Below are 22,071 nucleotides of genomic sequence, written 5' to 3' on the forward strand. Positions count from 1 at the left end.
GTGTACGACTGCTTAGAAAAACTAAAAGCTATATAGAAAAGGTTAGCAGCAAACTAAAAGTATACAATAAAGTGCTAGAAACGTTACTATAATGCACGCTACTAGCTTATAAGCTTTGTAGTAAAAGAGCTAGTAAGCTTTTTTATAAAAAACCTTTGCCTAAAAAATAAGAAGTTAACACTAAGACGTATTAAGCTTTTTAAAATCCTTAAGACTATAAGCAAACAAGTATATTAACTAGCACTACTAAAATAATATAGCTAACTATACAACGTTTTCTTAATCTTGCTATTAAAGCACTAAAAGAGTAAGGTAAGCGTAGAATAAGCGCTTTTAATAATGCTAGCGTTAAAAAACTTAAATAATAAATAAAAAGTAAAAGTAGTCATAAATAAAAGACGCAAGGCTAGCTAGACTAAATACCTAGTATATTAGATAGGTTAGCTAACTAAATACAACTAGTAAGTGCTAAAAAAAGATATAAAAAATGCGCACGCAGCAATTAAGTAGTATGCGCGTAGTAAGCGCATAAAGATAAAAACATATAAGTAAGAGCTTAAATTAATTTAACTAGCTAAAAAGCCTTATAAAAGACTACGCAAAACTATCTAAAGAGCCTTTAAAGCAACGCTACGCTAGCCGCTACTTTAGCATAAGCCTTATCTATAACATACGCCCTTGCTACCGCCTTAAGAAAAGCATTAAAGGCTATAGTAAAGGCGGCATAACTAGTGTTACTAGGCATTAAGCGTAGTAGCTAAGAGAGCTGCTAGAAGGTTAGAGTAGTAAGCTTAAGCGGCAAAGATAAAAAAGGCATGTATAGTAATAGCAGGTACATTTAGGCTAATAAAGCCTGCTAAGCCTTTACCTAGCAAGCTACCTCTTAAGCCTTCTTCTAAGCCTTAATGCCCTAGCAAAGATTAAGCTTTGCCTGCGTAACGTTAGCAGCTAACAACACCCTTAGCAACGTAGGCCGCTACTACTTATCTACTTATAACAAGGTAGTAACGAAAGCACCTATAGCACGCGCAAGTACCGCGCGCACTATAGGCAAACCCTAGCTATAAAGCTTCTTATTAAGGCTACGCAGCACTATCTTAAAGTCGGCCTAGTTGCTAACCATTAGCGGGAAAACCTGCATTCTGTTAGCTACTAAAGCAGCCTATAGCTACTAAAGAGAACTTACCCCGCAACACTCGTGCTTACTAGCACGGCAGCCGTCGCAGCGCCTAGCGCTAGCAACGCTATAAATACACAGCACGGCCGCGAACCTAGGCAACTCTGCAAGGAGAGTCGTTAAAAAGCGGTGCAAGCACCGCACGCACAACAAGCCGTCTAAGGCAACTTAAGGGTAAGCTAGTAGCGCAGCCGCCACCAACCCTAGGAGCGCCAGACTAGCAAGGGCAGCTCCCGCACCTTAACAGGCCACCGGAGGCCTAACCAGGGGCACGGCGCGCGCCGCAGTCCGCGCCGAACGACGAACTATGCTAGCGTAAGCCCTGCGCGCACGTTGCGCGGGGCCGGAACCAGCACCTTGGCTAGAGGGCAGAGGGTGTTAGGAAGTAGGGGCTAGGGCTGCAGCGGGTACTAGAGCGCTAAAGGCGCTTACTACGGGCATAAGAACGTTAGAATTAGGAGCAGCTATGTTGCTACTAGAAGACGAATTTGTTGTTTTTAAAAGAAGTAACCGGATGCTAAACCCTATAATAATCTAATTTAACTATAGAACTAACCTCCTAAATAAAGAGAACTAAAGGCGCCTTAAGTCGCCTTTAACAGCAATCTTAGCAAGCACAAAGGGGCCGCCGCAAACGGACAAGCACTACCACTACTAGGAACAAAGGTTGCAAGCCTTTCGTTACGACCTCTCTTAGGGGAGTTAGGTATAAGAGGGGAGCAATTGTAACGCCGCCCTAGGAAGGGGACCGACGCAGGCTACGCGCAAGCTGTACGTAGTATGCGCACAGCGTATTAGATGCACATTGTAAACTAGAAGCGGTGCTAGTGGCGCAGGCTGCGTGGCGCAGTCTGCGTATAGGCTATAGCACGTGCTAGCGCATAGGCTAAGTAGAAACAGGGTCGCGCCTATCCTGCGCACTTGGTGCGCTAGAGGTGCGCCTATAATAAAGAGTGCCTCTTACACTCTTTTAGAGTGCAGAAGGCAAGAATTAGCTATTAAATATACGGCTGCTTTCTTTTGTTAAGAAGATACCTCTTTGCCTGCCTAACTTACCTAGCCTACCTAAGTATACCTTTAATATGCTTAAAGGTTTTAAAAACTATAATAGCGAATAACTAGGCCTATTAAATAGTGTTAATAATAATACCTAGAAACCTTAGTTCTTTATAACTTAAGATAATATTTTTATAGTTAGCGCCTACTTAGCAAACAGCTATAAAGACTTATATTAACGCGCAAAAGACTTTATCTTTTATTAGTATAATAGTTAGCTTATATAGGCTATAGGCCTATAGTGCTTTCTTATTAATAAAGACTAGGTTTAGGTTTAAGTGCTACTAAAGCGGCTTTAAACTAAGCTGTTAAACAACCTTTAGGTTAACTATGTTTAAGTTAGTATAAGAATCTAAGTTTATAATAATAGTAGCCTAGCAATTACTAGGCATTTATACCTTAGCTAGGGTATAGTAGTAAGGAATTACATCCCTAGTTAGCTACGCTAGTAAGGTTAATAAAGAGCAAGGCTCTTTTGTTAACCTTGCTAGTTTTCTTAGTTAAAGTAGGTTGCCTTTTAGTTGTTAAGCTCTTAGGGACTATCTTCTAGTTCTGCTTAAAGCTCTTTAACCTATGCGTAGGTTTTAGGCTTAAAGCACTCTTAAGAGGCATGCTTGCTCTTACTATAATTCTAGCACTTTAACGCAACGTTAATGTTATTTAAACTACTAAGGTTAGTAGGTTAAGAAGTAGACTAACCTTAGCTAGCGACTAGTTGTAAGCTTAGGTTGCTCTTTATAAAACTGCGGTTCTCTATCTTATTATTGTTATAGCGCTATTTCTTTATTAGCTTACTAGCTAGCACGCCGTTAACTATAACCGCTTACTTCTAGTCGTCCTATCTTTTCCTTTATTCCTAGCCCTAGGACTAATACTTTTTATAAGCATTAGCAATCTTTATTACTATACTAAAAGACTTGCTAATAGTCTTATTCTAATACTACTTTACTAAGTAGTTATTAAGCCTTTACTAATACCTTTAAGTAATCTTGCCTACCTAGTTAAAGGTATTGCTAATCTTTTATTATAAGTAGTCTTATTTCCGCTAGTACGCTATTAGAAACTCGCTGCCTTGCTAAAGCGTCTAGCTTTCTTTATAAATGCAGTGCATCTAGAATTTAAAGTTTAAGTGTTCCTAATAGATAAACGCAACAAAGTGCGTCTATATATAGCGTATAACTAGGGGTTTACTAGCGTAGAGTCGGTCGCAGTGCTTTTACTAATTAGCTGCTAGTATAGTAGTTAGCTAACTACCTACTTAAATAATCTTTATATCTTCTAACGCGTCGCTGCGTACATTAGTATTATAAGCGTCCTTTATTATCGCTAACTACTCTTTTGTCTTTATAGCAAAGGCACTAATTTCTAGCCTTTTAATACTATATTATAGTAGCTTATTATTACAGTAGCAACTACTAAGTAGTAGCCCTATAACCTTTACAGCTATAATGTTAGTTAATGCTTTTAGCGTTTATATAATATAAGTGTATTTATTACTTTATAGCTGCTTTTTAGCCAGCAAGGTGTTGTTAAGCGGCAAGGTGTTATTAAGCGGCATATATACTAGTCTTATTTTTAATTTAATAGATAGGGTTAAGGTGCTTATAGATGCTACGCGCAAGGTGTAGCTGCTATGCATTAGCATAAGGAGTAGCATTAGTACGTCCTTAGCTTTTAATAGTTTGCGTGCTTATTATAAAGTAGCTACCTTATAATTAAACATTGCTTCTTATAAAAAAGAAGTTAAAGAATATAAAAGGCTAGTGCATAATGCGTAGTTATAAAGGCTTAACTAGTTTATACTATTATATTAAGACTTTAACTTAATAAACTATAAGAGACTAGTAGGCAAAGGCTTGCTAGCTAATATATATATAGCTAAAAGATATAGTATAGCATAAACCTAGTAAGGCGTAGCATAGCTAAGTAGCTATGCTAGTCTTATTATTAAAGGTATACTTAGGTAGGCTAGGTAAGTTAGGCAGGCAAAAAGGTATCTTCTTAATAAGAGGAAGCAGCTGTATATTTAATAGCTAATTCTTACTTTCTACACTCTAAAAGAGTATAGAAAGCGCTCTTTATTATAGGCGCACCTCTAGCACACTAAGTGCGCAAGACAGGCGCAACCTTGTTTCTACTTAGCCTATGCGCTAGCACATGCTATAGCCTATGCGTAAACTATGCTACACAGCCTACGCCACTAGCACTGCTTTTAGTTTATAATATGCATTTAATACGCTATGCGCATACTGCGTACAGCTTGCGCGTAGCCTATGTCGGTCTCTTCTTTAGGGCGGCGTTATAATTGCTCCTCTTTTATGCTTAACTCCCTTAAGGCAGGTTTTAACAAAAGGCTTGCAACCTTTATTCTTAGTAGTAGTAGTGCTTATCTGTTTATAGCAGCCCCTTTATGCTTGCTAAGATTGCTATTAAAGGCAACTTAAGGCGCCTTTAGTTCTCTTTATTTAGAAGGTTAGTCTTATAGTTAAATTAGATTATTATAAAGTCTAGTATCTAGTCACTTCTTTTAAAAACAACAAATTCGTCTTCTAGCAGCAATATAGCTACTCTTAATTCTAACGTTCTTATGCCTGCGGTAAGCGCCTTTAGCGCTCTAGTACCCGCTATAGCCCTAGCCCTTACTCCTTAATACTCTTTACCCTTTAACTAAAGTGCTAGTTCTGGCTGCGCGCAACGTGCGCGCAGGGCTTACGCTAGCATAGTTCGTCGTTCGGCGCGGACTACGGCGCGCGCCGTGCCCTTAGTTAGGCCTTCGATGGCCTGTTAAGGTGTAGGAGCTACCCTTGCTAGTCTAGCGCTCTTAGGGTTGGTGGCGGCTGCGCTACTAGCTTACCTCTAGGTTGCCTTAGACGGCTTATTGTACGTGCGGTGCCTATACTGCTTTCTAACAACTCTCTTTATAAAGTTGCCTAGGTTTGCGGCCGTGCTGTGTATTTACAGCGTTGCTAGTGCTAGGCGCTATAACGGCTGCTATGCTAGCAAGCACGAGTGTTACGGGGTAAGTCCTTTTTAGTGGCTATAGGCCGCTTTAATAGCTAATAGAATGCAGGTTTTCCTGCTAATGGTTAGCAACTAGGCTAACTTTAAGATAGTACTACGCGGCTTTAATAAAAAGCTTTATAGCTAGGGTTTGCCTGTAGTGCGCGCGGCACTTGCGCGTGCTATAGGTGCTTTCGTTGCTACCTTATTATAAGTAGATAAGTAGTAGCGGCCTACGTTGCTAGGGGTGTTGTTGGCTGCTAACGTTATATAGGCAAAGCTTAATCTTTGCTATAGCATTAAAGCTTAAGAGAAGGCTTAAGAGGTAGCCTGCTAGGTAGAGGCTTAGCAGGCTTTATTAGCTTAAATGCACTTGCTATTACTATATACGCCCTTTTTATCTTTACTGCCTAAGCTTACTACTTTAACCCTTTAGCAGCTCTCTTAGCTGCCGCGCCTAATGCTTAGTAATACTAGTTATGCTGCCTTTATTGCAGCCTTTAATGCCTTTCTTAAGGTAGTAGTAAGGGCGTATATTATAGATAAAGCTTATGCTAGGATAGCGGCCAGCGTAGCGTTGCTTTAAAGGCTCCTTAAATAGTTTTGCGTAGTCTTTTATAAGGCCTTTTAGCTAGTTAAATTAATTTAAGCTTTTGCCTATATATTTTCGTCTTTACACGCTTGCTACGCGTATACCGCTTAATTGCTGCGTGCGTATTTTTTATATCTTCTTCTAGTACCTACTAGTTGTATTTAGTCGGCTAGCCTATTTAATATACTAGGTATTTAGTCTAGCTAGCCTTATATCTTTTATCTAAGACTACTTTTACTTTTTATTTATTATCTAGGTCTTTTAACGCTAGCATTATTAAAGGCGCTTATTCTATACTTGCCTTACTCTTCTAGTGTTTTAATAGCAAAACTAAGAAAACGTTGTATAGTTAGCTATATTATTTTAGTAGTGCTAGTTAATATGCCTATCTGCTTATAGTCCTAAGGATTCTAAAGGGCTTAATACGTCTTAATGCTAACTTCTTATTTTTTAGGTAAAGGTTTTTTATAGAAAGGCTTACTAGCTCTCTTACCGCAAAGCTTATAGGCTAGTAGCGCGTATTATAGTAACTCTTCTAGCGCTTTATCGTAGACTTTTAGTTTGCCGCCAACCTTTTCTATATAGCTTCTAGTTTTTCTAAGCAGTTGTACATTGCTAGGACTATGTTACGCGTATCTTACTCCTCTTTTATAGTCGCGCCGCCCTTAAAGCAAGTTTGCAAGTCTAGTTTCTAACTATATAGCGCTTTAAATAGGCTAATTTTAGTTGTTGCGTTAATAGCGTTATTATAGGCGTATTGCGCTAAAGACAATAAAAAGGGCTAATTTAATTGCTTCTTTATTACAAAGCAGCGTAAGTACTACTTTAACGTTTAGTTAAATCTCTTTGTCTGCCTATCTATCTAAGGGTAAAATGCGGTTAATAGCCGCTTATAGATTCTAGTCTAATAGTAATATTTACTTTAGAATTTGCTAATAAATATGCTTCCTTAGTTAGAGACTATACCCTCTAGTGTTACGCTGTATACTAGTTTTATATGTTAGTGTATAAAGTGCATAAGGCCTTTAGCTATTAAGGTAGTCTATATAGCAAAGAAGAGGTTTATCTTTATAAAGCAGTTAACAATTACTAAAATTGCATTTACTTTGCCGCCTATGCTTACTTTAGCTACTAGTAGCCTTATAATTAAGTCTATAAAGATTTCCTGCTAAAGACCCTATAGTAGCAGTAGTAGGTTTAGCTTACTATATTATGCATACTATTTAATTGTTTATCTCTAGTAGACTAGGCATAAAGTAATATAAGCTTTTACGTCTTTCTTTATTTCTTCCTAGTAGAAGTAGCGACAAAGCAGTTCTAGGGTCCTAGCAACTACAAAGTGCCTAAAGATTTAATTGTTATAATAAAGCTATAGCAGCTCTTAACAAAGGACGTACGCGCCGCCTATATATAGGCAGTTTTCCTATAGTAATATACCGTCTAGTATAAGGCTCTATAGCTTTATTATACCTCTTACGCATATAGTGCGCTTTACGCACGCCTTAACAACTTGCACCTCTAGGTCTACGTCCTAGATTCCTACTATTACTCTGCAAATAGCTTTAAGGACTCCGTTTTCTTAAAGGTGTAGATGTAGGGCAGCAACAACAGCTAGTTGCTATAGTAAGCCAAAGTATACTAAGTTCCTATCTACGCTCGTTAAAGGCGTTAGACCCTTAATTAGCGCTATAGTAGTAATATCCCTAAGGTCTTCTTATAGTCTCTTATAGTTGTCTAGCCTTCCTAGTTTACTACGCTTCGCCTGCTTAGGCGGTGCGCTGTTTTACGCTATAGTAGCTTGCCGCGTAAGATTTAAGGCTACTAAGATCCTAAAGGTAGCGCTTAGCTTCTCTTCCTTGCTAGGTCCTTTTGCAGGTGCGCGTATCTTGCGCGTCTTATTCGCATAAGCTGCGTTAGTGACTAGCTTAGCGCTATTGTCTTTTATAATAGGTGCGCGCATCTTGCGCGTCTCTTGCGCTATAGCTGCAGTGCCTGCTAACTATGCGTCTTTCTTTTATACCCTAGTAATAGTTATTCTAACTTATTTAAGTTTATTAAAGTAATCTAGCCGTCTTAATAGCGCATTAGCTAGGTTTATTACGCCTAGTCTATGCTTAATTACAAAGTTAAAGAAGGATAGGTATATAGCTTAGTAAGCCTTGCGTTCGTTATACCTTAGCTAGGTTATAAAGGTACGTAAGATGTTATAGTCTAATAAGACTTTAATCGTCTCTTTGCTACTATTAAGGTAGTGTTGCCATTACTTAAAGGAGTCTATAATTGCTAGTAGCTCTTAATTTAAAGTGCTATAATTTAGCTTTAGTCTTTATAGTTTTCTTAACTAAAAGGCAATTAAGTGCTAGGCTCCCTCTTTATCTTATTAGAAGATAATCCTACTAATAGCTACCTTTAAGGCATTAGTCTTTACGCGTATTACCCGTTCTAGGTTAAAATAGCGTAGCAAAGGTGCTTTTATAAATGCCTCCCTTAGCATTGCAAAGGCTGCGCGCTCCTTGCTTCTTAGCTGTACTAGTCCTAGCTTTTTGCCATTTTTACTGCCTTATAGCAGCCTTAACAAAGAAGATAAGATGTCTAAGTAAGCTTTAATAAAGCAACAATAAAAGTTGCAGAATCTAAAGAAAACCTGCACCTCCTTAAATGTTTATAGTATTAGCTATTTTATAATTACGCGTACTTTACGCGGGTTTATTATAAACCCTTTGCTTCTAATAATAAACCTTAAGAATTTAACTTTTTATTAGTAAAATAAGCATTTGTTGCTATTAACAAATAACTAGGCTTGCTAAAGACGCTTAAAGACCTAGTCTAGGTGCTTTGTGTGCTCCTCCTTATTACGTAAGAATATAAGGATATTGTTTAAGTAAACAATATAGATTATATTTACTAAACTATGCAGCGCTTAGCTAATATAGTACTAAAAGGTTGCTAGAGCGTTAGTTAGCCTAAAAGGTAAGACTAGGTATTTAAAAAGACTATATCTAGTTTATAGACTATTAGCAGACCGTAAGTACAGAAGACCTTCTAAAGCTATGCCAGACCTGCCTAAAAAGGGGCAGCTCTAGGGGGGTGTGTCGAATAAGCCAGACCAAAATGGGAGGGGCGTGCACGATTATGCAGTGTGATGAAAGAATACATGTACTGTGTAGCGCAGGGGGCTATTTAGTACGTGTTTTGACGCACGTCGGCATACCTCGGAAGTACCTAACCATAACAATACATTCTCGCTCACTGGGCACACATAATTCGTTATTTACAGTGGGTCTTTATTAAATGGGGCGTGGCACGATTAGCATTTTAAATTTTCACCCGACCAACCCACCTAACAGATTGGTTAATAGCTCGGCCTCAACGCCCTCAACGCCGCAGATTTCCCACCATGTCCAACCCGCTAGATCGTTTTCTCAATCCTAACCAGAACGAGTTTGGCACTGGCGGATGGTGGAACTATGGCGATGCTTCCATTGTCGATCAGTACGATGCTTTCATTCTCGATCAGTCTTCTCTGTTACCACAGCCAGGAGTGTACTCTAGTTCGGTCTCGATGAACTCGTTAAGTTATGGGGTTTACGGCCAAGCGTATGAGGCATGCGATTTCATCGGGCCTGAACAGCTCGCCAACATGCCCCTGCAAACGCCGAATTTCGTGCATGATATGTCCCAAGAAATGGCCGGTCCTGCATATGACAGCCAAACTCCGGGCTGGGAGAGGGATATGGAAGTTGAGCCCAGGGGTCTGGACGCGGACTTCGCCCAACAGAGCTTGTATCTGTCACCACCGACCGTTGCTTCTTCACAAAACAGTTCTCAGCCGCAATCCGTTTCGCCTGAGGCAAGTCCATCTGAGTCTAGCCGTGAAAATATTGACGAGGAGGTGATATGCTACGGAATGGTGAGTGAGCATGCTCCGGTACTCCGTAACAAATTTGAATCGTACACACAGTTAACACGCACCAGCTATACAATATTGACGTCAAGCTCGTAGGCAACATGGGGGAGATCAAAAGTAAAGTCCGCAGGGGTGAGCTCACATATCAAAATTTCAAGCTGAAAGAGGAGGGAATCGACCATATAATCCTGTGTTTCCGCGAAGACGGCGGACAGTTCGGCATCCTGCGCAGCGACGTAGTCAAGACGCTTGAGCCTTTGATAAAGTCTCTAGGCAGTGGCATCGACTTCATTGTGTCCACCGCCAGCCTATCCGGGAGCTTTGAACATGCCAACAGATCTGTCGATGTCATAGTCAAGGGCGACATATACTTATACGGACAGCGACAGAAAGCACTTGAAATTGGAGATATGCTCTCGAAAAGAAAGAAATGGCTACAGAAACCTGGTAGAGCGATGCGCAATGTTGAATACGAGAATCCGCAGTTCCTCGAGATTAAGCTTACTGAAATCAAAACGCAGTACGTTCAACCAGTGAACTCGGGCCAGCCAGCCAGCAACAAATCACTAAGCAAGAGTGATCGAGAAGAGGTGCTGCAGAGAATGTTGAACGAGGTGTACAAGACGCTGGACAGCACACAGCAGCTCGAAATGGTAGAGGGTGGAGTCGGAGTCGGACAAGACCTGCTCATGTAATGTGCCCTGCTCCTTATCTTTCCAGAAGGTTGCTGTCTTTGCTGATTTATTTCACAAATAGGCATCAAAAGAAAGCGCTATATTTCATGCTGAAGAGGGAGGCCGGCCAAATCGAGGGAGAGCACAGCCTTTGGGAGGCTATTGGAAAGGAAGAAGGGTTTGAAATGTGAGTAGCAGTTCTGATCCTCAAGTATGCACATTACACTGACAAGACCCGTGCTAGATATCGCCACAAAATCACCAATGCCAAGGCGAGAGATGGATTCCGGCCATTCGAGAGTCGAGGTGGCATTTTGGCCGACGAAATGGGCCTGGGAAAATCCCTGTCGATCCTTGCTCTTGTCGTAAAGACGCTCGAAGACGGGAAGCAGTGGGCCAGCCAGCAGAATGCCAGCTTTGAAAACAATGATGTTCCCAAGCACTCGGGCGCTACGCTCGTTGTGGTTCCGTCAACTCGTGGGCCATTCCCCATAATCGATCGATAAACAAGGCTTTTCTGGAGCTGACCTGGCTAACCTGGCCGAGTAGTTCTGATTGATAACTGGGAGGAAGAGATCGAAAAGTGAGGATCTGCTTCCTCTGCTGTACATGACTAATTCGCTAACCGGATCACTCAGGGACGTGAAAGTGGACCATACGGTGCTCAAGTACCATGGTCCCGGCCGGCCGACGAATGTTGACGCGATCGTGAAACACGACATTGTCATCACCACTTACAGCACCCTCACCGCCGAATTTCAGCAAAAGAAAGGCCCATCCCTTCTTCACCAAATTAAGTGGTATAGAGTTGTTCTTGATGAAGGCAAGTAAACGTCATCGTTCGGAGACCCCCTTTTCTTTTTGGCTTGACTCACAGCATTTAGCACACATGATCCGGCGCCATAGTACAGCTTTCAACCAAGTCTGTGCCAATCTGCACGCCAATTCGCGATGGTGTCTCACAGGAACACCCATTCAAAACAAACTGGCTGATATTGGCGCACTTTTCTCCTTTATTCGCACAGAGCCGTTCTCCAAACCGGCTGTCTTTCGCAGGTGGTTCGAGACTCCGTTCGAACAGGGCGAGATGAAAACGGTTCGAGACCGTCTGGTCGTTCTCTTGGGGGCGCTCTGCTTGCGCCGCACGAGAGAGATTGTCCAATTGCCAGAGCCGCAGCAGATAACACGCAGCCTCAAGTTTACTACTGAAGAGCGGAAGCGGTATGATGAAACGAAAGGAATTCTGCTGCGTAGGTTGAAATACAGTGTCGGTAGTCCCGACGAAGAGCTCTCGAAGTTTGGCCTTTTCCAGGTGAACCTACAGATGCGTCTTTTGTGCAACCACGGCACATTCCAGCAGCAATTCTCGTGGCGCCGAAATTTCCGCGACGAACAAGACGTCGGAATATCCAAGCTTGACCAAAATGGCCACGTCCCTTGTTCCCTGTGTGGAAACCCAGCACCGAATTTCGGGTGCAGCCGCACACGCCACAACTTCCGTGATAATTGCACCCACAATCTATGCTCAGAATGCTTCGAGCCTCCATCCGAGGCAGATATCATGGGGACGAAGCCGGATTGTCCTATATGCAAAGTAAATAATCGGGGCCACGATGACAGTGATATGCCTATGCCAGACGGAAAAGTCATCGAGGACGACGAGGCCACGTATTTCAACGACGAAGGCTATTCAACCAAGATACAGGCGGTTATCGAGGACGTCCGAAGAGACTTAGCGACGACGAAGAGGTATGAGATCACTGCCCTTTATTGGTGGAACAACAGCCATACTGACACTAAAAGCATCATCTTTTCTTGTTGGACAAGAACGTTGGATCTGCTCGCTTCGCACCTGAAAGATGCCGGGATTCGCTACCTCCGAGTTGACGGCAGTTTGACAAATCGAGTGCGGCAAGATAGCCTTCGGGAATTTGCGCAAGACGCCGATGTACGGGTACTCATCATGACAACGGGTACTGGTGGGATCGGGTAAGCCAAAAGCTGCACTCCTATCAGTCCAGATAGAGTATGGGACTAATGGACCGGTGTCCAGGTTAAATTTGACATGCGCCAATCGCATATTCCTGGTTGAGCCGCAGTGGAATCCCGGCGTGGAGAGCCAGGCTATCGCTCGCGCCATCCGTCTTGGACAGGAGAGCGAGGTACTAGTGACACGTTATCTGGTCGAGGACACTGAAGAAGAAGTTCGTCCACCGGTCCCTTTTCCGCCTTGTTCTCTGAGTAATAATATTAACCACAACTAGGCAATTCTGGCTCAGCAGATTGGGAAGAAACGGCTGGCAGCTATGGGATTTCGAAGGAAGGAAGGCGCCAACGCCTCCTAATCGAACAAACATGCCGTAGCCTATAACCTCGTGCACGAGTAGTAGAGGAGTCGGCGATAGCTTTGTGACGGAACCTAATGGAAAGTTTTAGAATGCCAACTTCCAGCCCTGTTCAGTATATGAGGAATATGGTTGGGAACGGAAGGTGCGATCGTAAATTCTGTTTGGGCGCCTATGATATCGACTCAATTTTTTTGCTGCAAAAACGACATTCTTTATTCTTCATATAGTATTCTTCTGACAGCTGAATCTATCGTAGGTACAAATACCGATTTGCGTTCACATGTATTACATGTATACTGTACGAAGTACTCTGATAAAGATGATGAGTATTACTCCGTGGAATTGCTGGACCAATTAGGCTGTGGAGTGATTTCGTTGCTGGGGCAACATCAGATTACGCGGCGGTTACACATGCAAACAATCCAACAGTCTAGGTCGAGCTGAATGCAGAAAAAGTCTTGGCACGAATTGGACATAACTCCGAGTGCCGCACCCTGCAGGGAATGAAGCGTAATCCGACCAGCATTCCAATCGACTCTGCAGCTAGCCGCCAACGTAGAAACCAGCATGTCCTCTCACGGCTCAGAGAACTACGACTCGACAGCACGACGACATCGCCATGCTAACAGCAGTGGCGAGAACAAAAAGAAAAGGACACCGACTGACGATAGACGGCGTCGGAAGAAGACGCAGGCACTCTCGGCGGACGCCTTGGCTCAGCTAAACGAGAGAAACGCGGGCAGCGGTAATGATACAGCACAAGAAGGAGAGCGCGAACATAGGCCGAGACCGAGGCGGGAAGAACCCAGGACAAAGCGACATCGGAAGGAGAGGAGCGAGCCCAGACGGGACGAGGCGCTTAGAGGCGAGCCACGGCCAAGACACGAGTCAAGAACAAGGCGAGAGTCAAGACCACGATACGAGTCGAGAACACGATACGAAGCGGTAGCACAAGACGAATCACGAACACGGGACGATGATCGCAGAACGGACGATGAGCGGAGAACAGACGACGAGCGGAGACGGGGCAACAGACGGAAACGAGATGACAGACGCAGACGGGACGACGAACAGAGGGACGATAGGAGGGACGAGCTGTTAGGGGAACTGGAAGGTGAAAGACGGCCGAGAAAGACACGGCGACGCTATAACGACAACACGAATAACGAGCACGATGACGAATACAGAGAAAGCGATGGTTATGCGAGGGTCGAGACGGGCGGACACGGCGACAGGAAGCACCAGAGGCGGCGAGACCGTCGGATACCCAGCGGTGCCATCCTGGAGGAGGGACGATCGCGGGCTGTTCAAAGGGGGCATCTGCGCGGTGGAGCGGTCGGAAGCAAAAGCAGCACAGAGACAGTTGAGAAGGTGAAGGCGGAAAAGTTGTATTATACCCAGAGCACGACAACTGACGAGGAGGCGAAGAAGAAGAAGAAGAAGAAGTTTTGTAAGTAAATGTACTATTCGTCTTCTTTTTAGGGTGACAGGGTTCTAACCAAGCGGGGCAGTGATTTTTGGGGGGATCGGGGCGCTGATCGTCATCGTTGTGGTGGTGGTAGCAGTGGTGGCCAGCAAGAAGAAGAACAGTGGCACAAGCTCAGGCTCGAGCTCACCGGCAACAGGACTGGGCAGCATCTCACCGAGCAGCATCCCGGCAGACGCACCGTCTTATCTGAACCCGTACAAGTGGGCGGACACGACAGACTTCAACTTGACATATACAAATGAGACGGTGGGGGGGCTGCCGGTGATGGGGCTGAACACGAGCTACGACGATTCGGCATCGGCCAACGACGATACGGCACCGCTGGACAAGGCATGGGGATCGTACGGGACGACGCCGGCACGGGGAGTCAACCTAGGGGGATGGCTGTCGCTGGAACCGTTCATCACGCCGTCGCTGTTCAACAAGTACCAGTCGAGCCTGGGGATCATCGACGAATGGACGCTGTGCTCGTATTTGGGGGCAACGAACTGCGCCAGCACGCTGGAGGCGCACTACGCGACGTTTGTGACGGAGGCGACGTTTGCAGAGATCGCAGCAGCCGGGCTGGACCACGTGCGCATCCCGTTTTCGTACTGGGCAGTGGCCGTGTATGACGACGACCCATACCTGTTTCGAACGAGCTGGCGATACCTGCTGCGGGGAATCGAGTGGGCACGGCGACACGGACTGCGGGTGAACCTGGACTTGCACGGGCTTCCGGGCAGCCAGAACGGATGGAACCACAGCGGACGAGAGGGGACGATCGGCTGGATGAACGGCACGAACGGGGCGCTGAACGCACAGCGATCGCTGGACGTGCACGATCGGCTGTCGCAGTTCTTTGCGCAGCCGCGATATGCCAACGTGATCTCGCACTACGGGTTGGCAAACGAGCCGCGGATGACGTTCCTGTCGGTGTCAGAGGTGATGAGCTGGACGCAGACGGCAGCGGCGAAGGTGCGGCGCAACGGGCTGTCCAACTCGACCATCATCGTCTTTGGCGACGGGTTCTGTGGGCTCAGCCGATGGCAAGGCCAGCCGAACGACTACAACATGGCGCTGGACGTGCACCAGTACGAGATCTTCAATAACGACCAGATCGTGTATACGCACGAGGCCAAGATCAAGTATGCCTGCACCGACTGGACGCAGCAGACGGACCAGAGCATGGACACGAGCACCGGCTACGGACCGACCATTGTGGCCGAGTGGTCGCAGGCCGACACGGATTGCGCGACGTATCTGGGCAATGTCGGCAACGGCAATCGCTGGACGGGCACGTACAATGTCGGCAACGCCAGCCTCAACGCGCTGACGCCCAAGTGCCCGGCGCAGAACGCGACGTGCGAGTGTACGGACGCGAACGCCGACGTCGGCAGCTACAGCGCCGCGTACAAGCAGTTCCTGCTGACCTTTGCTGAGGCCCAGATGTACTCGTTCGAGCAGGGCTGGGGCTGGTGGTACTGGACCTGGGATACCGAGTCGGCGCCGCAGTGGTCGTACAAGCAGGGACTGGCAGCTGGCATCCTGCCAGCCAAGGCGTCGCAGCGGTCTTTCCAGTGTGATCTGAGCAACATTCCTAGCTTCTCGGGTCTGTCGGAGCTGTATTAGGTTGAGCGATGAGGAGAAGAGGGGAGAGAAGAGACGATGGAGGGATACGATGGAGAAGAGAGGAAGTAAAGTCACGATATGACAGTGGATACAACCCCGGATAAAGCTTAGAGAGCGGGTTGTGGAGTTGGCATCGCATGTTCGCATTGCTGGCGTTTGCATCAACTAAATTCGAATAATACTGCACCAACTGTCGTGTTTCCGGAAACCGGCAACGTGCTATGCTGAGTAATTCAAAACAGGGACTCGTAGCGCCATCCCACAGTCCTTAAAGAGTGGAGCAGACACTTTGCCGTAACCCGGGCTATTTCCATATCGTCTCCTCCTTTGTATTTCAACCTTGGTCTGTGTCGGCAACTCTATCAATCAACATCGTCCGCGAGACCGGAGCCAGAACAGAAACCGATGATGTCACCAACAGTGTCGCTAAGCACCGTTTTCACGGCAACTGTCGGCAATTTGCCTTGGCAGCCGCTTGCCACATCTGGCTGCGTGTGCACGCTGGGATGTAACCCTCTCGACTCTGCCTCCACATTGTCCCGCAGACTAAGGCTGCTGGCGTGATGCTTGAAAAAAAACCAAGGCGTGGTTCCAGGGGAGAACATAATTTTCCGCTTGCTGAGTAATGGATCTCTGCCCGGACGGCGTGCCACCGCCTCCCCGACATATCCCCTGCTAGGCGAATTCTGTCTAGCCGGCATGGAGAATCTGCTGCTAGCTTTGTAACGCCGAAGACGGCGTTAGTACGGGATGCAAATTAAGACGACTGGGTATATTCTCCGAACGCTTTTTGGCGCGACCAGCCGTGAACTTTGCTGTTGCTGTGGTTGAAATCTCCATTGTCTCGCGACGAGTGAGAAGCGACACGAGAACGGCAAGATGTCAACACCAGCTGAGATGGACAAGGACGTGGAGAAAAGCATTGACGGAGATTGGCTGCCACAGGAGAACGTGCACATCCACCGCCACAACTCTGCCGTCGACGTGCCGCTGGGCCGGTCAAAGTCAGATGCCGGGCTCGACTTCGGCGCCGGTACCCGGTCCGTGGATGTGTCCGGGGATGAGGACGACGACCTGCAACAGGGCGGCAATCAGGCCGGCGACATCGAGGCGGGCCCAACCGAGAAGGACGCGTTCGAGGTGTCGTGGGACGGCGGCGACAGCGACCCGGCAAACCCACGGAGCATGGCCACGGCGCGCAAGTGGCTGATCGTGACGGTGACGTGTGTAGGGGCGACGTGTGTGTAAGTCTGGTCTTGTGCGGTCTTGTCGTCTTGAAGTCTTTACTATGTAAGATACAGATTCGTGACTCATGCTGACTAATCAGAACCTGTGCGAGTTCCATCTACACGTCGACATACGAGCAGATGGACGCCGAGTTTGGCAACTCGCGCATTGTGGCGACGCTAGGACTGTCGACATTTGTGCTGGGCATTGCGCTGGGACCGGTCTGGAGCCCACTGAGCGAGTTCTACGGTCGCCGACCGATCTATCTGGGCTCGTTTCTGCTGTTCCTCGTGTGGATCGTGCCGTCGGCAGTGGCTCGGAACATTGAGACGATGATCATCGCGCGTTTCTTCCAGGGCTTTGCCGGCAGCGCGTTCCTGTCGGTGGCGGGCGGCACGGTGGGCGACCTGTTCCACCGTGAGGCGATGCAGGGCCCGATGGCACTCTTCTCGGCAGCACCCTTCATCGGGCCTGCGATCGGGCCACTGATCGGCGGCTTCGTCAACACGTACGCCAGCTGGCGCTGGACGCACTACCTGCTGCTGATCTGGAGCGGCTGCGCGCTGGTGGCGCTGCTGCTGCTCGTGCCCGAGACATACCACCCGGTCCTGCTGCGGAACAAGGCTCAACGACTGCGTCACGAAACGGGCGACGATCGCTGGCGCGCGCCGCTCGAGACGCTCAACGCTCACCGCTCCGTGGCCGCGACGGTTGGCCTCGCGCTGCTGCGGCCCTTCCAGCTGCTCATTTTCGAGCCCATGTGCCTGCTGCTCAACCTCTACTCGGCCATCCTGCTGGGCGTGCTCTACCTCTTCTTCGGCGCCATTCCACTTGTCTTTGAGCACGCCCACGGCTTCAATCTCTGGCAGGTCGGCCTCGCCTTCCTCGGCCTCCTCGTCGGCATGCTCATCGGCGGCCTTTCTGCTCCCCTCTGGGGCCATATCCGCCTCGGCCTCATCCGTCGTCGCCAGGAAGCCTCCGGCGAGTCTCTGCCGCGCAGCGAACCCGAGGACCGTCTGCCCTCGCTCATGGTCGGCTCCGTTCTCGTCTCCGTCGGGCTCTTCTGGTTCGGCTGGTCTACGTACCCGCACGTCCACTGGATCATGCCGATCATCGGCTCAGCCATTTTTGCTACAGGGTATGATTTTACTTGTTTTTGTCTTCTTCCCTTCATTGTTGCTTTTCATATCGTTTTATTCTTTCTGTCTCTTTCTTTCTCCTTCTTCCCATCACTCTGTAGCTCCCTATCCTTTACCCCCCACCCTTGTCATTCTATTTTCAGAACAAACGCCACACCAGCAAGACATTGGCTCGCCAACAAGCAAAAAAGCCCTGTCACTGCTTCCGCCTTGATCCCGCCTTTCTCTATATTGGCGGACAGGGTCTCACGCCCCCACTTTGCGGCTGTGTGATGTGATGGGAATTCCTCACGGCCCATTCTTCCAACTGTCACCCCTCTCACTGCACCTTGCTCTATATTTGCAAATTTTCTTTCTGTGCTTGACCAAGCTGCTGTGCTCTGCGACCACTGCACATGCAACCCCTTTATCTCGCAAGTTGGCCAATCTCCTATCCAGAACGGCCGTCTTCCAAGCCTCTCTTCTGCCTAAACATCTCGTGTCTATTTCTATATCCTTGTTTTCCACTTTTCATACGTGGATTGTCACGCAGCAACTGCTGCCTGTCGCTGCCCATGAAGACATCAATGCGCTCTTTTCTCTTGCTGGGCTCATTTGGCTGGCAGTTCGTGGGACAATGTCGCTAATCGCACGCCTTGCTCTGCACTACAGGACAATATTGGCTTTCAGCGGCATATTCACCTTTCTTGTAAGTGTCCCGCATGCAATGGCACAAGAAAAGAACACGACGAGATTGGCTAAAATGCGAGGCTTACACACTGGAACACATAGGTCGAAGTTTATGTGCTATATGGGGCCAGTGCGCTGTCATCGAATGCCCTTGTGCGATGTACCTTTGCTGGTAAGTGCTTTCCCTCTTTTTCTGTACTCTCCCTCCACGGCTCCGTGTCCCTTCTGTCCTTGCTCAACTGGCGGTGTCTCGCGTTTATCTCCATCGAGTGGTTGTTCGTCTCACCACCGTCGACTTCTCGACCCACACAGCTGGGTTTTCGTGTTCAATTTGTGCATCTTATTGCTGTCCCTATATGCACCTGATGCTAACATTTCGCAGCCGCCTTCCCACTCTTCGGCCTGCAGATGTACAACAAGCTGGGCTACCAATGGGCTACATCGCTCCTGGCCTTCCTCACTGTGGCGATGCTGCCATTCCCCTTCCTCTTTTTCAAATATGGCAAGCGCCTGAGAAGCAAGAGCCGCTTCGCGGTCGCGAATTAGGCCACGACAACAATCGAGTCAAGTCAGCTGACGAGGTTGGATATGCGCTGGCAGTGACCAGGGCGATTTGGGTACAGACACGTGTATGTGGTAATGTGCGGTGGGCTTGACGTAATCAGCATAAAAGCATGGCGAGTTTATTTGTATCTTTCTGTACACTTGATACCATTGCATAAAAAAGAGCGACATCTGGGTAGTATTGGCACATTGATTCAAGCCAAGAGGCGGGCGTGACAAATACTGGCGTCTAGCAGACGCTGTGTGCCGCTGCAGGCACACTCTGAGTGGCCCAGAGCGTAGTTTGGGAACACAGCATCTCGAGTCGTAGGCACGAGGGTGGAGAAGGGGCGTCGGAGACAAGAGTGCATGGTGGTGTTGTGTGTGTGTCCAAGATCGTGCGAGCCGTCAAGAACAAGGCAGGGAGCGACCGGGCGAGCATGCGTGTTTGCTGATGTATGGCCCGGGAACGATAGGGTTCAGAGGACAGAGGAGGTGCAGCATACGAGGCACGGGATACTAGGCACGGGACACGACAGCCTGAGAAGGAAAGGAAAGCAGGATGAAAGAGACACAGAGGCACAGAGGAGCAGAGGGCAAAGCATGCAGGGCCAAAGGACATCTGGTGATTATGCTGCAACATGTGGCTGGCTTTGCGAGAAGATGCATTGTGAGATTTGTCCTGATGTTGTCAATGGAACGAAATGATAAGGATGGTCATGCACGGGAACTGCTATGTGTGTGAATGTGTGTGGACATGGCTTGCGTGTGTGGCGTCCAGTAGCGGACGAGAAGGAGGTATGGGTGAGCTGATACGAGACGACTCCCCGTCCTGGTCTCGACATGTTGGGCCCGACGCCGGGAATACCGGATGCGGTATGCCATTGTATCTCGACCAAACGACCTCTGGTTAGCAGCAGGCCACACCAAGATGCGGTATTCCAGAGCAGTCGTTCTGGATGGATGGATGTCTAAGGTACGAGCAGCTTGACGGAGAGATGCGAGCAGAGAAGGAAGAGCAAAGTCCAGGCACCGCTCAGTCCCGCAGCCGTGGAAACGGCAGCGCAGCAGAGGGGAGACAGGTCGAGCTGTCAGTACTCGCCCGCATAAGGCAACCGGATCGATCAGAAAATCTCGTCATTTTCGCCATGTTTCCTCCTTTCCCTGATCCCGGGGCAGGATCTATCCCACCCAGACACATACACATGTGTCTTGGTCCCTTGGGGGTGGGCTTGGGCACCAGCGAGAGAGGGGCTTGATGTTGCGGTCACACGAATGGTAAGAGGAGCGAGAAGCTATAGGAGAACCGGTCTAGAGAATGCAACCAAGGGGAGGGGGAGGGGTGTGAGAAACCGAAATCAGCCCGAAGCAAGAATGCAAGACAAGCGTCGAGTGGGTTCACAGGGCAGAGCGGGCCAGAAGGTGATCAACGTGCGGCTGCAGGGTGCGGGAGCAGCATGGCCAAGGGTATTGCAACAGACAAGAGCCTGCATCACGACGAGAGGCAGTCGCAGAAAGACACGAGGACGAAATGAGTTGAGCCACACAGCAGACAAGCCACAGATTGCATGCCGTACATTGATCACGAGCCACATGTGAAGAAAGCCGACATTGCCTTGTGATCAGGCGAGACGGGCAGGCGCAACCAGAGAAAAGGCGAGGAATACTGCCTGTAACGACTAGAGCGCCGTGCAGACAGGGCCGAAACAGGCAAGGACGACCGGGAGAAGGGAGAGGGAGGCGCGCATGGGCCAAGGAAAACCCCGCAGTTGGAGCTCTGCAGCGGCTGCCCAACGGCAGCGCAGGAATTAAAAAAAGAAACGATAAAATAGCAGCAAAGTGGGCTGGGGCATGGGGAAAAATTAGCAAATAAAAAGATGAAAAAGGCAAGTACGGAGTACATAAATAATAATGCAACTTTAAAGTGAAAAATGGTGACACCGCGTGCCGTCGCATTTCTCTCGCCCATCTCTTCTCTACGACTAGAAAGGATTACACGACGCAAAGCAAGTCTCGACCGGGACCTCGTCGTGACACGACACGCGACCACCTTTGGCCTCACTGCCCTCTCCCAGGCACTTCCTCCCCCTTTCTTACTCTTTGCCCCCCAGCGCGGCCACAGGCCAATTCGAGCTGTCGTTGGCCGTCGACTTCTCTGACCCAGTTGTGCCTCTTTTTTTCCTCTTCGGCCTCTACCCGTCGACAGCCTTGCATGGCAGAGCCGTGTTTCGGTCCCGGACCGTCTCTCCAATTGTCCGCCAATTGCCGACAGCAGCAGCAACAGCAGCGGTAGCGGCGGATCTCTGCGCATGCGCAGTAGCGAACAAGAGCAGTGGCAGCGAACACCATTGGCAGCCGTAGCCGCATATCCAGCGAGCCAGCCGGACCGGTCAGTCAGCCAGTCAGCCAGCCAGCCAGACCAGTCAACCAGCCACCGAAACCCACTAGCCGAGAAATCAGCAGCGGCTCTGGGGACCACTCTACACTGCCACCTTTCGGCTTGCGGACTCTAACCTCAAGCCGGGGCCGTCAACATCTGCACTCCTGGACAGCTCTTCTGCCAGCCTTTGTTGCATGGGTACGCGAAAGGAAAGAGGAAAAAGCCAGCAGCAGCGCAACAGCGAAAGGAGCTGCATGTC

General features: G+C 47.9%; 3 protein-coding genes across 3 annotated transcripts; all 3 read left to right on the forward strand.

Annotated features, from left to right (window-relative positions):
* Positions 1 to 9,222: 9,222 nt before the first annotated feature.
* Positions 9,223 to 12,751, forward strand: CMQ_6264 (DNA repair and recombination protein rad5c; the record flags this gene model as incomplete). Its single annotated transcript, XM_014315329.1, has 11 exons — positions 9,223 to 9,735; positions 9,801 to 10,423; positions 10,489 to 10,593; positions 10,651 to 10,883; positions 10,956 to 10,989; positions 11,045 to 11,206; positions 11,463 to 11,845; positions 12,044 to 12,155; positions 12,234 to 12,395; positions 12,460 to 12,610; positions 12,671 to 12,751. 11 exons carry the CDS (start codon positions 9,223 to 9,225, stop codon positions 12,749 to 12,751), a joined length of 2,559 nt encoding a protein of 852 aa, XP_014170804.1.
* A 570-nt stretch (positions 12,752 to 13,321) lies between these two features.
* Positions 13,322 to 15,854, forward strand: CMQ_6221 (beta-glucanase; the record flags this gene model as incomplete). Its single annotated transcript, XM_014315286.1, has 2 exons — positions 13,322 to 14,204; positions 14,266 to 15,854. The coding sequence occupies 2 exons, from the start codon at positions 13,322 to 13,324 to the stop codon at positions 15,852 to 15,854; spliced, it is 2,472 nt and encodes an 823-aa protein (XP_014170761.1).
* An 879-nt stretch (positions 15,855 to 16,733) lies between these two features.
* CMQ_6474 (major facilitator superfamily transporter multidrug resistance) lies at positions 16,734 to 19,435 on the forward strand (the record flags this gene model as incomplete). The annotated part of the gene is made up of 5 exons (XM_014315539.1): positions 16,734 to 17,098; positions 17,182 to 18,219; positions 18,872 to 18,908; positions 18,992 to 19,061; positions 19,272 to 19,435. The coding sequence occupies 5 exons, from the start codon at positions 16,734 to 16,736 to the stop codon at positions 19,433 to 19,435; spliced, it is 1,674 nt and encodes a 557-aa protein (XP_014171014.1).
* Positions 19,436 to 22,071: the final 2,636 nt, after the last annotated feature.

The sequence above is a fragment of the Grosmannia clavigera genome (genome assembly GCF_000143105.1).
Source record: "Grosmannia clavigera kw1407 unplaced genomic scaffold GCSC_167, whole genome shotgun sequence".
NCBI lineage: Eukaryota > Fungi > Ascomycota > Sordariomycetes > Ophiostomatales > Ophiostomataceae > Leptographium > Leptographium clavigerum.